This window comes from Cervus canadensis, chromosome 4, assembly GCF_019320065.1.
Source record: "Cervus canadensis isolate Bull #8, Minnesota chromosome 4, ASM1932006v1, whole genome shotgun sequence".
Classification (NCBI taxonomy): domain Eukaryota; kingdom Metazoa; phylum Chordata; class Mammalia; order Artiodactyla; family Cervidae; genus Cervus; species Cervus canadensis.
The window spans coordinates 85,602,403-85,618,529 of record NC_057389.1 but is presented as its reverse complement, the minus strand read 5'-3'; the positions used below and the strand labels follow the sequence as shown (position 1 = coordinate 85,618,529).

General features: G+C 37.0%; 1 protein-coding gene, 1 non-coding gene and 1 pseudogene across 9 annotated transcripts in view; 1 reads left to right on the top strand and 2 right to left on the bottom strand.

The window, feature by feature from the left end:
- Positions 1-16,127, top strand: part of KIF3A (kinesin family member 3A) — an 84,763-nt gene that overhangs the window by 13,947 nt on the left and 54,689 nt on the right. For all 8 annotated transcript variants that reach the window (XM_043466022.1, XM_043466029.1, XM_043466028.1 and 5 more), the window contains exons 3-4: positions 6,174-6,318; positions 6,459-6,543. In XM_043466022.1, the coding sequence (XP_043321957.1) occupies positions 6,174-6,318; positions 6,459-6,543 (230 nt within the window). The remainder of the gene's footprint in view (positions 1-6,173; positions 6,319-6,458; positions 6,544-16,127) is intronic.
- LOC122440159 lies at positions 12,110-12,902 on the bottom strand (annotated as a pseudogene).
- Positions 13,982-14,088, bottom strand: LOC122441058. The gene has a single exon (XR_006269203.1). It is a non-coding gene; the product is annotated as a U6 spliceosomal RNA (small nuclear RNA).

The following is a 16,127-nucleotide window of genomic DNA, read 5'->3' as shown; positions in this document are numbered from 1 at the left end:
TATGGTTTTGATTTGCATTTCTCTGATAATTAGTGATGTTGAGCATCTTTCATGTGCTTCATGGCCATCTGTATGTCTTCTTTGGAGAAATGTCTGTTTAGGTCTTCTGCCCAATTTTTGGTTGGGTTATTTGGTTCTTTCATATAGAACTTCATGAGCTGTTTGTATATTTTGCAGATTAATCTCTTCTCAGTGGCATACTTTGCAAATTTTTTTTCCCATTCCACCTAATTTTGTTTATGGTTTCCATTGTTGTACAAAAGCTTTTAAATTTAATTAGATCTGATTATTATTTTTATTATCCTAGAAGGTGGATAGAAAACAGTCTTGTGATTTATGTTAAAGAATTCTGCCTATGTTTTCCTCCAAGAGTTTTGTAGTTTCTGGTCTTACATTTAGATCATTAATCCATTTTGAGTTAATTTTCATGTATGATGTTAGGGAGTGTCTTATTTCATTTTTTTTTTTTTTTAATATATAGCTGTCCAGTTTTCCCAGCACTGTTTATTGAAGAGATTGTCTTTTCTCCATTGTATAGTTTTGCCTCCTTTGTCATAGATTAATTGACAGTAGGGGTGTGGGTTTATTTCTGGACTTTTCTATCCTATCACATTGATCTATATTTCTGTTTTTGTGCCAGTACCATGCTATTTTGATGACTGTAGATTTGTCGGATAGTCTCAATCAGGGAGCCTGTTTCCTCCAGCTCCTTTTTCTTTCTCAGGATTGCTTTGGCTATTCTGAGTCTTTTGTGTTACCATACATGTTAAAATTGTTTTTGTTCTAGTTCTGTGAAAAACACCATTGATCATTTAATAGAGATTGCATTGAGTCTGTAGATTGCCTTGGGTAGTATAGTCATTTTGACAATATTGATTATTCCAATCCAAGAACATGGTATAACTTTCCGTCGGTTTGTGTCACCTTTGGTTTCTTTTATCAGTGTCTTACAGTTTTCAGAGTACAGGTCTTTTGCCTCTTTAGGTTTGTTTTAGGTACTTTATGCTTTTTGATGCAGTGGTAAATGGAATTGTTTAATTTCTCTGTCTGATCTTTTGTTGTTAGTGTATATAGAATTGCAACAGATTTTTGTGTTTTGACTTTGTATCTTGCAACTTTACCAAATTCATTGAGCTCTAGTAGTATTCTGATAGCATCTTTAGGATTTTGGATGTATAGTATCATGTCATCTGCAATGGTGACAGTTTTACTTCTTTTCCAACATGGATTCCTTTTATTTCGTTTTCTTCTCTGATTGCTGTATCTAAGACTTGCAAAACCGTGTTGAATAAAAGTGGCAAGAATGGACATCTTGTCTTGTTCCTGATTTTGGAGGAAATTCTTTTAGTTTTTCACTGTTGAGAATGATGTTAGCTGTGGGTTTGTCATACATGGCCTTTGATTATGTTGAGGTAGGGTCCTTCGGTGCCCACTTTTTGGAGAGTTTTTTTATCATATATGGGTGTTGAATTTTGTCAAAAACTTTCTGCATCTATTGAGATGATTGTACGGTTTTTATCTTTCAGTTTGTTAATATGGTTCATCACACTGATTGATTTGTGGGTACTGAAGAATCCTTATATCCCCAGGATAAATCCCTCTTGATCACGGTGTGTTATTCTTTTAATGTATTGTTGGGTTTGGTTTGCTAGTATTTTGTTGGAAATTTTTGTGTCTGTGCTCATCAGTGATATTGGAGCCTGCAATTTTCTTTTTTTTGTGTGTGGTGTCTTTGTCTGGTTTAGGTGTCAGGACGATAGTGGCTTCATAGAATGAGTTTGGGAGTGTTCATTCCTCTGCAATTTTTGGAAAGTTTCAGAGGCGTTAACTTTTCTCTAAATGTTTGATAGAATTTGCCTGTGAAGCCTTCTGGTCCTGGACTTCTGTTTGTTGGGAGTTTTAAAATCAGTTTTAATTTTCAGTTCAGTCGCTCAGTCATGTTGACTCTTTGCGACCCCATGGACTGCAACACTCCAGGCTTCCCTGTCCATCACCAACTCCCGAAGTTTGCTCAAACTCATGTCCATCAGTCAGTGATGCCCTCCAACCATCTCATCCTCTGTTATCCCCTTCTTCTCCTGCCTTCAATCTTTTCCAGCATCAGGGTCTTTTCCAATGAGTCAGTTCTTCCCATCAGGTGGCCAAAGTATTGGAGTTTCAGCTTCAGCATCAGTCCTTCCAATGAATATTCACGACTAATTTCCTTTAGGATTGACTGGTTTGATCTTCTTGCAGCCCAAGGAACTCTGAAGAGTCTTCTCCAATACCACAGTACAAAAGCATCAGTTCTTCAGTGCTCAGCTTTCTTTATAGTCCAATTCTCACATCTATAAATGACTACTGGAAAAACCATAGCTCTGACTAGAAGGACCTTTGTTGGCAAAGCAGTGTCTTTACTTTTGGTTGTCTAGGTTGGTCATAGCATTTCTTCCAAGGAGCAAGCGTCTTTTAATTCCATGGCTGCAGTCACCATCTGCAGTGATTTTGGAGTCCAAGAAAATAAAGACTGTCACTGTTTCCATTGTTTCCATTGTTTGCCATGAAGTGATGGGACCGGATGCCATGATCTTAGTTTTTTGAATGTTGAGCTTTAAGCCAGCTTTTTCACTCTCCTCTTTGACTTTCATCAAGAGGTTCTTTAGTTCCTCTTTACTTTCTGCTGTAAGGGTGGTGTCATTTGTGTATCTGAGGTTATTGATATTTCTCCCGGCAATCTTGATCTTAGCTTGTGCTTCATCCAGCCTGCATTTCACATGATGTACTCTGCATAGAAGTTAAATAAGCAGGGTGATAATATACAGCCTTGATGTACTCCTTTCCCAATTTGGAACCAGTCTGTTGTTCCATGTCCGGTTCTAACTGTTGCTTCTTGACCTGCATACAGATTTCTCAGGAGGCAGGTCAGGTGGTCTGGTATTCCCATCTCTTGAAGAATTTTCCACAGTTTGTTGTGATCCATATAATCAAAGGCTTTGGTGTAATCAATAAAGCAGAAGTAGATGTTTTTCTATAACTCCCTTAATTTTCCTATGATCCAACAGATGTTGGCAATTTAATCTCTAGTTCCTCTGCCTTTTCTAAATCCAGTTTGAACATCTGGAAGTTCCTGGTTCATGTACTGTTGGAGCCTGATTTGGAGAATTTTGAGCAGGAAAATTGAGCATTTTAGGAATCAGTGAACATTTCAGGAATGTTTTGGGTTTTAGTTCTAGAAGGTCTTGTAGGTCTTCATAGAACTGTTCAACTTCAGCTTCTTTAGCATTACTGGAGGCGGTGATCAAGACCATCCCTGTTGTACCTTGTAATTGGTCTGTTTTTATTTTCTATTTCTTCTTGGTTCAGTCTTGGAAGGTTGTATATTTCTAAGAATTTTTCCATTTCTTCTAGGCTGTCCATTTCATTGACATATAGTTGCTTGTCTCTTACGATCCTTTGTATTTCTGCAGTGTCTTCTGCATTGTAACTTCCTTTTCATTTCTAATTTTATTGATGTGAACTGCCTTTTTCCTTAATGAGTCTGGCTGAAGATTTGTCAGTTTTGTTTATCTTTCAGAGAAGCAGCTTTTGGTTTGATTTTTTTCTGTTTTCTTTGTCTCTGTTTCATTTATTTCTGCTTCTCCTCTGATCGTTTGATTTCTTTCCTTCTACTAATTTTGGGTTTTGTTTGTTCTTCTAGTTACTTAATATACTTTTAAAATTAGTAATGATCGTGTATTTAATCCATTCATAGAAATTGCATTCATTTTATTTATGTATTTTTTGGCTGTGCTAGGTCTTTGTTGCTTTGCATGGGCTTTCTCTAGTTGTGGCAAGCAGGGGCTACTTTTTGCTGTGGTGTGTGAGCCTCTTATCATTACAGTGACTTCTCTTGTTGCAGAGCACAGGCTCCGGGCACACAGACGTCGTGCGTTGTGGCACAGGCTCAGTGGTTGGAACCCGTGGCCCCTGGTGTGCGCAGACTTGCAGAGTTGTGCCATGCAGCCTCAGCAGTTGTGGCTTGCGGGCTCTAGAGTGTTGACTCAGAGGCACACAGGCTTCGTTGCTCCACAGCATGTGGAATCTTCCCAGACCAGGGATCCAACCTGTGTCCCCTGTGGTGGCAGGCAGATTCCTATCCACTGCACCACTAGGGAAGTCCTGCATTAAATAGGTGTTAATTTTGAGTTAAAAAAATTTTTTTTGGTCATTACATACTGGTAAAAATACATGGGCTGTGGAGCCAACTGGAGTGTGTCCAGATTTTGTTTAAAATGACCAAGTAATTCAACCTCTCTAAGCCTTTGTTTCCTCAGCTAAATTGTGGGGATATAAATATTGCCTAGCTCTTAGGATTGGGGTGAAAAATAGGAATGCATATAAAGTATATGACATAGCACATAGCAGATGGTCAGTAAATGATAGCTGTTGTGTCTTTTCTAAAATGCAGTATATGAGTTCATGGTATTTTTAGCTCCTTTTAATGTAGTAAGTTATATTCTTAATGAAAGAGTTTGAAATACTTAGGGAGTTAGAGAAAAATCTACTTTCTTAGCCTTTCTCGTTTCTGCTGGCACTTCCTGGGCTGTATCTGTTGTACTGTCTCCTGAGGAAGTCTCACCCAATGCCACAGCTTCAGCTGGCAAATGAGTCTCATCCATCTGCCTGCTTGCTGGGCACGTCCATGTGAGTGTATCATAGACTTAAAGCTCGGTACCTCCACACTCGTTGCATGATGTTCCCTTTCAAACTGTCATTTCTTCCAGTGGTGTTCACCATCTCAGTACATAGCTAGCGTTACATTCCCTCAGTCAAGCCAGAAATTTGAAAGTCACCCTCAATTCTTCCTTTTCCCTGGTCTGCTTTTGACTAGTTCTTTCCCAGGCCTCTTGATTCTAACTGCTGAATATCTGTGAAATACTTTCCATCTTTCTCATCCCCTTCTATTGTCAGCACCATCTCTTACCTGGTTAACCATGTCAGCCCTCTGACTGGTTTCTTCACTTCTTCCGTTGCTTTTTTCCAGTTCTTTGTATACAGTATAGCCAGTGACTGTGATGACACTCTTCTTCACTTTGTTTTTAAGATAAGCTCTAGAACCTTAACATGTTCTTCATCACCCTGTATAATTAAGCCCCTCAATTTCTTTAGCTCTAACCGCATCCGCTGTCCTTTTCCATCTCTGTCTTTTCCCTTCTGGTCTCCTTGCGTTTTTGCGGAATCTCCCTTCTCTTTTTTGCCTTTTGCTGTCCATCTGTTTCTAACTCAAGCTCATATATTATATGGACTCTTCTGGAAAGCTTTCTTTGACCTCTTCCCCTTTCCTTCTGCCTTAGTTTTCTTGCCTAGATTATGTTCCTGACTCTCATGTAGAACTCTGTGTTTCTCATTCCCAACACTCATCTTGCTTATAATTATTTGGCTAATATGTTCTCTCCAAGATGACACATACTATGACATTAAAGATTGTGTTTGTCATTGTGTCCCTGAGGCATAGCACCATGCCAGGCTCAGGTGTATAGTATTTGTTAAATGAATTAATTTGGATATTTAGAAAATTTAAGTTGTATCTGTAATTTCTTGTAATATATAGTCACTTCTTTTTGTTAATTCCCCCTATTCCTTGTAGCTATTACTTAAAACTTTTATTTTGAAATAACATACTTATTTTAGGATTAGGCTATTTGCTCGGTGTCATGTTAGTTGCTTGAAGTAAATTGTTTCATGTGATTCTTGTTTCATGTGATCAATGCACAATAGTTATTCTTATCCTCATTTTACTATCGAGGAGATAATCTTTGGGTAGATAGTTTCCAAGGTCAAATGTCTGAAAAGTGGCAAATGTGTGGATTCATGTTGAGGTCTTTCTACTCTGGAACCTTTGTTCTTTTGCTGTAACTGTACTACTTTCTCTAATGTCTGCATTAAGTAATTAACATAAACATAAGAAATTTCTTAGGATTAGCTAAAATGCTCGATTTTGCATTTATCTTGTTGGATAGAACTTTAACAGTACTGTGCTCGTGTGGTACACAGTTCATGCTGTAATTGCTGAAAATAAAGGAGAAATTTATATTAGAATAAACTTAAATCCAGGCTAGAAATTGCATCACTGTGTCAAAAGAATTAATTTTAAGAGCTATTGTTCTGTAGCATCAGACTGTAGAATCAGACTTGATTCTCTTCATTGTTTTCAGGGACTATTTTTGCATATGGACAAACTGGAACTGGCAAAACGTTTACCATGGAAGGTGTTCGAGCTGTTCCTGAACTTAGAGGAATCATTCCAAATTCCTTTGCTCACATATTTGGTCATATTGCAAAAGCAGAGGGTGATACGAGGTAAAATAACTATTTTCTAATATTGAGAAGTACAAACATAAGAAAGATGTACAACCTTTATAAACACATTTTTAAAACTGTTCTAATAAATATTTCACTGCTTTTTTTTTTTTAATTTAAGAATGATGTTTTCTTTACAGATTTTTGGTTCGAGTGTCTTATTTGGAAATATATAATGAAGAAGTTCGTGACCTTTTGGGCAAGGATCAGACACAGAGGTTAGAGGTAAGGATAGTTGAAATTGGAGTACTTTCCAAAGCAAGAGAATGTGTACTGAATTAAGTTCTTTTTTGAACAAAATGTACTCTTAATATTTTATTATTTTTGACCAGGAAACTTGATAACATATTTCAAATATACAACTATTTTAAACACTTATGCACTGAAAAGTCTTGGTTCCTACCCTATTTCTCCCTACCCTAAGATAACCACTTTCGGTATCCTTTCAGTGTTTTTTATGTAAATACAAATATAATTTTATTTTTACTCCTATGTAGCACCCTATATACATTGATCTGCACCTTTTTTTTTAAATTAAAATTTTTATTGAGATAAATTCACATGCAGTTGTAAGAAATAATAGAGATTACCCTTTACCAGTTCTCCCCAGAGATAACATTTTACAAAGCTATAATGCAATATCATAATGATATTGATCTTGATGTAATCCACAGATATAATCCATTTGAATCCATTGTTCAAATGCCCCAGTTTTTCTTGTAGTCATTTGTGTTGTATACTATTTTATCACACGTGTAGATTATTTTATCCACTATTGCAACAAGGTACTAAACTGTTCCATCTCAAAGATGCCTTAAGTTGCCCTTTTATAACCACACTCCACCTCTCTGCTGACCACTCTCCTCTGTCCCCATTCCTAACCCCTGACAACCCTAATCTGTTTTCCAGTTCTACAGTTTTGTCATTTCAAAAGTGTTATGTAAATGTAAATATACAATATGTAACTTTTTGGAATTGGCTTTTGTGACTTTGCATAACTCCCTAGAGATTCATCCAACTTGTTGCATGTATCAATTACTCATTCCTTTTTATGTCTGAGCAATAGTGCACAGTGTATTTAACCATTCACCTGCTGAAGGACAACCATTCACCTGCTATGCATAATTTGAGGCTGTTATGAGTAAAGCTGCTATGAACATCCACGCATAGATTTTTATGCAAACATAAGTTTTCATTCTCTGGTATGAATGCCCAAGAGTACTCCAGAATTTAAAGTCAGAAGTTTTTAAAAATTTTAATTAATTAATTAACTTTTGGCTGCGCTAGGTCTTCATTGCTGTGCATGGACTTTCTCTGATTGTGGCAAGTGGGGGCTACTCTCTAGTTGCTGTGTGTGGGGTTCTCACTGTGGTGGCTTCTCTTGTTGCAGAGAATGGGTTCTGGGGTGCATGGGCTTCAGTAGTTGCGGCACATGGGCTTAGTTGCTCTGTGACATGTGGAATCTTCCTGGACCAGGGATCAAACCCATGTTCCCTGCATTGGCAGGCAGACTCTTTACCAAGTTTTTACAGTATGAGAAATGGAGGTATTAATACTAATTATAAATGTTGTCACAAATATTTGTGTTTTTAATCTTTCTTTTACCTGAAGGAAAAACCAGACTTTCTGATTAGTTTGTATACTTTTGGGTAATACATTGGCACTACTTTAATCTTACATTTTAGAAAAGGGGAATGTGAGATTATATGCATAACTATCAGATAATCACAAAAATTGTGGATTGGTTCATTATAGCTGATTCACATTCAATATTTTTTCTTTTTTTTCCTTAAACTTTAAACTTTTATTTTGTGTTTGGGTATAGCCAATTAACAATGTAGTGGTAGCTTCAGGTGAACAGTGAAGGGACTCAGACTCCATTCTCCCTCAAATCGTTATTTTTTTAATTGAGATGTAACTTACATAGCATAATATTCTTCCTTTTAAAGTGTACAATTTAGTGATTCTTTGTATATTCAGAAAGTTATACAACCATCACTACTATCTAGTTCTAGGACATTTTCATTATTCCTGAAGGAAACTCCATGCCCATTAGGTGTCACTCACCATTCGCCTTCTGCCTCCTGGCAACCAGTAATTTACTTTCTGTCTCTATGAATTTGCCTATTCTGGACATTTTATTTAAATGAAGTCATACAGTTGTGGTCTTTTGTGTCTGGCTTCTTTCACTTTTTACGATGTTTTCAAGATCCATTCATGTGGTAGCATGAATCAGTATTTCATTTTTCCTTTTAACATCTTGTAAAAGTTTTTGTGTGAATACAAGCATACCTCACTTTATAGTGCTTCACTTTATTATATTTGTTGATACTGTTTTTTCTTCCCCAAACAAATGAAGGTTTGTGGCAACCCTGCATGGAACAAGTCTGTTCAGCTCTGTATTTCCAACAGTATTTGCTTAATTAATTCATGTGTCTGTGTCACATTTTGGTAATTCTTGCAGTATTTTAAACTTTCCACCAGCAAAAAGATATGGCTGGCTGAAGGCTCAGATGATGGTTAACATTTCTTTTAGCAATAAAGTATTTTTAAATTAAGGTACAAACATGTTTTAAACATAATGCTATTATACATGGATGTCTATGTATATGTCTATGGATGGTATAGTGTAAACATAACTTTTATATCCACTGAGGAAATAAAAATTCATGGTACCCTTTATTGTGGTAGTCTGGAACTGAACCTTCAGTATCTTTGAACTGTATATATTTTTTTTTTTTTTAGTTCTACCACTTTATTGCTACCAACCCATTTCCCTCCACCCTTGTGCACACATGCTCAGTCATGTAATCCCATGGACTTCAGCCCGCCAGACTCCTCTGTCCATGGACTTTTCCAGGCAAGAATACTGGAGTGGGTTGCCATTTCCTTCTCCATGAACTGTATATTTTTAAAGTTCTCTTGGTTATGTATCAATGAATGCAGTCATTAGATAATGTGGTAATTCTACTTTTAGGTACTGCCAGACTGTTTCCCACAGTGGCTGTACCATTTTACGTTCCTATCAGTAATGTATGAGGAGTCCAGTTTTTCCATATCCTTATCAACACTTGTTATTGTCATTTATTACAGCCATTTTAGTGGGTATAAAGTGGTATCTCATTTGTGGAGTCCAGTTTTTCCATATCCTCATCAACACTTGTTACTGTCTTTTTTTTTTTTGTTACTGTCATTTTTTATAGTGATTTTAGTGAGTATAAAGTGGTATCTCATTTGTGGGCTTGATTTCCATTTCCCTGATGGCCAATGGCATTGAACATCTTTTTACACCATCTGTGTATCTTCTTTGGAGAAATTTCAGTTCAGATCCATTGTTCATTTTTAATTGGGTCTTTATTTATTTAATTAAATATTAATACTTTTTTATATGGAGCTTCCCTGATGACTCAGTGACAAAGAATCCACCTGCTAATGCAGGAGGTGTGGGTTCAGTTCTTGGGTCAGGAAGATCCCTTGGAGCAGGAAATGGCAACCCACCCCAGTATTGTTGCCTGGGAATTCCCATGGATAGAGGAGCCTGGAGGGCCATGGTCTGTGGGTCACAAAAGAGTTGGACATGACTTAGTGAATAAACAACAATTCTTTATATATTCTAAATGCAAGCTTGTTAACAGATAATAGGGATTTACAAAAATATTCTCTTATGGATTGTCTTTTTACTTTTTTGATGGTGTCCTTTTGGAGAATAAAAGTTTAAATTTTGATCACATTTACTTTATCTACATTTAGTTTTGTTTCTTGTGGTTTTTGGTGTTGTATCTAAGAAATCACTGCTTCATCCAAGGTCACAAAGATTTATGCCTTTGTTTTCTTCCAAAGAGTTTTATAGTTTTAGCTTTTATATTTAGGTCTTTGGTTCATTTTGAGTTAATTTTTTATATACCTTGTGAGTTAGAGGACCAACTTCACTGTTGGATACAGATATCTGGCTGTCTCAGCACCATTTTTATTTTTTTTTTGTAGCTGCGTGGCATGTGGGATCTTAGCTCCCCAATCAGGGATCGAACCCACCCTCCTGAGGTGGAAGTGTAGAATCTTAACCACTGGACCACCAGGGAAGTCCTTTAGCACCATTTGTTGAAAAGACTTTTCCCCCTCATTGTACTTTGCCTTTTTTTTTTAACTGAGCAATGGATTGTGACAGTCTTTCCATATAAGTAAAGAGAAATGCTTCTACATTCTTTTTTTGTCTTTTTTTTTTCCTTTCTGCCTCATAGTATCCTTAGTATGGACACAACGTTTAGTTTGCCTAGCCACTCCGCTATTGATGAACAGTTGGGTTGTTTAAAATCTTTTGTTCTTACAAACAGTTATGTACTAAATAACCTTGTAATTACACCATTTCATACATGTGCAGGCTTGTCTGAGGATAAATTCCTGAAACAGGATTGCTGAATTGAGTGGTAGATGACTAGTAATTATTGCCAAATATATTAAGATTTTGGTGTATGAAACAAAAGGTTAGCCTTTAAAATATTAATATTGGAATTTTGATTGGAATTGTCAATAAAATAATTAGAGAATAATGTGTGTAGAATAACAGTAGAATAGAATATAGAATTGTGGTAGCCTCCATTGTAGAACAGCATAGAATATACTGAGAATAACAGTAGAATAATAGAATAACTATTATTAAGAAGCTCTTATAATGCAGCAACAGGCATTTAGTGTAATAAATGGTGGTAGTAGTACATATTTTATTTCATTTAACTTTTCAGCAATTCAATTTTGTTAATGTAAAAAAATGAAACCTAGAGGAATTTTCCTGACTTGCTTGTGTAAGGTAAATGGGTTAAGGATTAAAGGGTGATTTCTGAGGTTTTAACATCTTAGCTTCAATATTGGCTCTGATCGCTTAAGCAGGTTACTTACTCTTTATGAGCCTTAGGTTTGCCACATGAACATGGAAATAATAATAGTATCTACTTTATAGGATTATTGCCAAAGATAACAAATTAATACAAGATTTTAAGATCATTGCTTGACACATAATATTTAATAAATTCTAGCTTTTTAAAAAATTTTTACTATATGAACTGAACTTTTGGAGCAATATGTTACAGGCTTAGGTGTTAATATTATTTGAATTTGTTGGACCTTAATGAAGACTTAATCCATAGTGATAATGTGTAGACAACAAATATAGAGATGTTTCTTTTTTCTTGTCATCTTTGGTTTTTTTTTTTTTTAAGCTACACAATTTTATTCTTAAATGAAAGTACATCCCAGATATTGTTAATATTCGACTGTTGGAGTTTGCAAATTGGGAACACTTCTGAGGTTTAGGTAAAGCTGTGGTAAAAGCAGACCCTTTCAGCCTTATGATTGTATCTCACATATAAGAAAAGTACATTGATGCTTTTAACCTGCCATGTACAATTTTTTAAAGAATTGCCATTTAAAAAATCTGAGACAGCTAACATTTAAACACATCATTGCTGTTTGGGAATGATATTTGAATGATAGATGCTATGCACATATTTCCTACTTTATACCATATTAAGATTTTAGATACTATAGTTATTGAATATATCTTATGTTGAATAAATGGTATTTGAAAATAAGTATATTTTTCTTTCTGAGTAGCCTTCTGGAAAGAGTTCACTGAATATGTTTCCAGTAATAGTTTACTTTCCTAACTTGTACTTATTTTAAAATCTCATCAGCAGGGAATTAAACAGTGCAAAAACCCAGCAAATCTGACTTTCCCTTGCTTTGATTTGCATGTCCACTTATGGCCATCATTTTTGGGGAAACTTTCCACTTAGTGTATCAAAAATCAATGCTATGAAAGTTCTTTAAAAGGTTCAGCGGTTTTTTTGAGTCTCTGAATGATTACAGCATTCTGTAAATCAGCTTCTTCCAATGTGAGTGTTTCATCTAGCAATTTGAGGAAAGGAAGAGCAGTTGCCAGGGAAAAGGGAGGACTCCTCTGAGATCCCTGGTATTTTTCGATGAAGTCTTTGATGTGGCTTATCCTATGAGAAATGTTAAATTTCTGGACAATCCTTTTCCCATTGGCTAACCAGATCTGTATATTAGTGATGGGTTCCAGATTGTTTAGTGGGACAGCAGACAACTTATTTTTATTCTCAACTTCAGTATTCTTTGCTTTAGAAACAATTTTTGGTGTAGCACTTCCCAGTCTGTGACCTTGTCCTGAGAAGGGCTGGAACACAGGCTTTGTTGACATACATACTTCATTTTTCTTATCTTCAACTTTAACATCCACCTCCTCTTTATCAAAAACTCCCTGTAATTCTAAAGGTAATTCCCCTTTTTTGATGGAGTTCAGAAACTGTTGACTTGCACCATCAGAATAACTTCTGAAATCATCATTGACAGTGAATCCATTTTTCCATAATTTTATACTTAACATCTACCTGTTTCTTTTGTTCAGTGGGAGACAAACATTTGGCACCAACCTTCTGAGCTTCCTCAAAAAGGCTGTCAACAAAATATTCACAATTTGTTTGTTGACTATCACTAAGAGGTTGGTGGTCAGATCCTGTTTCACAAACCCATTCTTCCGTTATACTTTGAAGATTAGCTACTACTTTCATTCTCTTTTGTTTGACTCCGGGCGCAGCTGCTGGAGGGGGCCACGGGTGCCACCGCCGCCGGGCTGGAGCCCCTCAGACAGGGGCACCGCCGCCCCCAGGCCCAATCGAGCTCGGCGGCCGGGCCGCTGGAACCGCGCGCGCCTCCCTCGGTCACCTCATCTTTGGTTTTGATGGATCCCTTAATTCTGTGCTTTTTACCTTTTAAAAGTTTGTTATTTGTACAGATTATTAGAATAAAAACCATTTGGAAGGAACATTTCCATTTTTATAATAGTAATTATAGATCAGATTTATTCTCAGAAGCAGTCTTGTTAGTGGTTTTCAAGTACATTAGACCCAGTGCTCGTTTTTTATATCATATATTTTGTAATGCCCCTTTGATTATTCTGAAATAAAATTCATAGATGATAAAATCTATACACATAATTTTAAAGATATCAATGTACTGTCCAACTCTAATATTACTTTTAAAAAGTACTGGTATTTCAATGTATAATATAAATGCTTACATGTGATCATACTCAATGACATACATAAATAGAGGCATATTTAAATCATTATGACTGCAATACCTACAAATGCAGACTATTACAAGTATGTTGAATTGGTAATCTTTTTTTTTTCATTTTAATGAGTTTATTTTTTCATTTATTTTTATTAGTTGGAGGCTAATTACTTTACAGTATTGTAGTGGTTTTTGCCATACATTGAGATGAATCAGCCATGGATTTACATGTGTTCCCCATCCCGATCCCCCCTCCCACCTCCCTCCCCATCCCATCCCTCTGGGTCTTCCCAGTGCACCAGCCCTGAGCACTTGTCTCATGTATCCAACCTGGGCTGGCAATCTGTTTCACCCTTGATGGTATACTTGTTTCAATGCTGTTCTCTCAGAACATCCCACCCTCGCCTTCTCCCACAGAGTCCCAAAGTCTGTTCTGTACATCTGTGTCTCTTTTTCTGTTTTGCATATAGGGTTATCGTTACCATCTTTTTAAATTCCATATATATGCGTTAGTATACTGTATTGGTCTTTATCTTTCTGGCTTACTTCACTCTGTATAATGGGCTCCAGTTTCAAAAATATGGAATGCTTCACAAATTTGCTTGTCATCCTTGCGCAGGGGCCATGCTAATCTTCTCTGTATCGTTCCAATTTTAGTATATGTGGTGCCGAAGCGAGCACTGAATTGGTAATCTAAACACCTTGTTTGGTGTTACTCAATGACATGGTCCTTTACAATAGTATCTAGCTCTTGGTAGAGTTCTGAGGAAAATAAAGTAGTTCTTTCCTCAGTTCTCCTGTATTTCTATATTATTATTACCATGGGAAAGCACTTTGTCTTTATATGTAAAAGTAGAGTTAGGATCTAAATTCAGATAATTAAATTAATAAGTTGTTTTTTTCACCCATGTGAATATCTGGTAGGACATTCAAAGTTGCATGGGACCATTCATGATTGTGACCATCCCACCTACTTCAGGGTGTTTAGTATCCCAGTCTCCTGCCTACAAATACTAATAGCTTCCTTAACTGAACCAGAAACTCCCCCTCAAGTTTCTAAAACAGCCTGGTCAGGGGAGTAGCTGCCTTCATTGAGATCCATTGTTTTGGTGTCACAAGCTATTTGTTATACAAATTAAATTTTTTTGTTTTTATGATAATTCTTTGCTAAGATTACCATCCAGTTTTTAAGAGCTTTCATTAACAAATAGTAGTCATAGACAGTAATATATAACACTCACATTCACATGCCTCACTTCTAGATTAACTTGGCCAGCTCTGACTCAGACTCATGACTGAATTTAAACTGTTAGTTTCTATGAATGTCTAGACCACATTTAAGTTACCAGGAGTCTCACAAAGGTAAAGACCAGGGTCCTCTAATGAGGGTCAGTGTCAGGGGTGTCTCTGAGAACGATTAATCCTTTCATTTCCTTTCTCTCCTTGTGGTGGGGTCTCCTCTCAAATCAGGTCCAGGATCCCCTGACGAGGGTTGAAACTAGAGAGGAAACAGAATTCACACTCATGTATTGAGACTCCCAAGATAAAAGTCAAGTTCATTTTGATGCAATACCATAAAACCTTTACATAAGGAATTTTATCCCATTTTCTTCCCTTTTTACAAAACAGTTCTAGCTGAATGTAGGTGTTATAGTCTACAGACAATTGAGGGGGGTCATTATTCATCAGAGCCTAAAGAATATTGGGGCCATGTGGTGTTACAGTTAAATATCATTGTCTTTCTTTTCATGGGAGTACAGCTTAAGATCTTCCAGGTTTGCAAAATACACCTTAGGGAACTACAAGATGGAACATAGCTCTCATTATCCATTATTCTTTCACGTGAGTGATGTTACCAGAAACAGACTAGCAGATTAGTATCTGGAGTCTTCTCAGGGTCACAGTTACCTGGCATGAGAATGGGGGTGCAGATGAGCCTTGCTCTAACAGGGAGTTTCTCGATTACTGCTCAGGCAGTGCTGGACCACGAAGGGACTCTTTGTTCTGGAAAGGAAAGTCCAATTAAAGTGGTACTGTGCTCAAAACCAGATGACAGAGTCCTACACCTCCCCTCTTCCCAAAAGTAAAATTCCAGTCAAGGCAACCCATTAGGGAAGAATGCCCTGGACATGAGAGGTTGCACCACTTACTAGAGAGCTCTTACCGACCAGGACCAGAACCTTGTTTCCTTTACCAGGGAATGAAAACACCATGGGCCAGTGATGCCATTAGTGGTAAGCACTTGGGGTGTCCCTGAGACAGAAGTGCTCTGGCACCTGCTAGACAGGGTCTGAGTGCCACTGGCAGTCAGGGGCTGATGTACAGTGGATGAGATGCCTCTTAAGATGGCTGTCCCTTCATGGTCCCCAAAATTGTTACTGAATCAAGCTTAGGTCTGCTTGCCTGTCACACAGCAAGGCCAGTCTATTGACAGGAGTTTGTGTTGAGGGAAAGTACAGTGTTTTATTGCATGGTGCCAAGCAAGGAGAATGAGCAACCCTTGCTCAAAAGGCACAAACTCGCTAATGACTGTTTTTCAGGGAAGGTTTTTTGTTTTTTTTGTTTTTTTTAATTTGGCTGCCTGGGGTCCTAGTTGTGGTTTGTGGGATTTTCATTGCAGCACATGGACTCTCTAGTTGCTGAGCTTGGGCTTAGCTGCCCCGTGGCATGTGGGATCTTAGTTCCCTTACCAGGGGTCAAACCCGTGTCACCTGCATTGC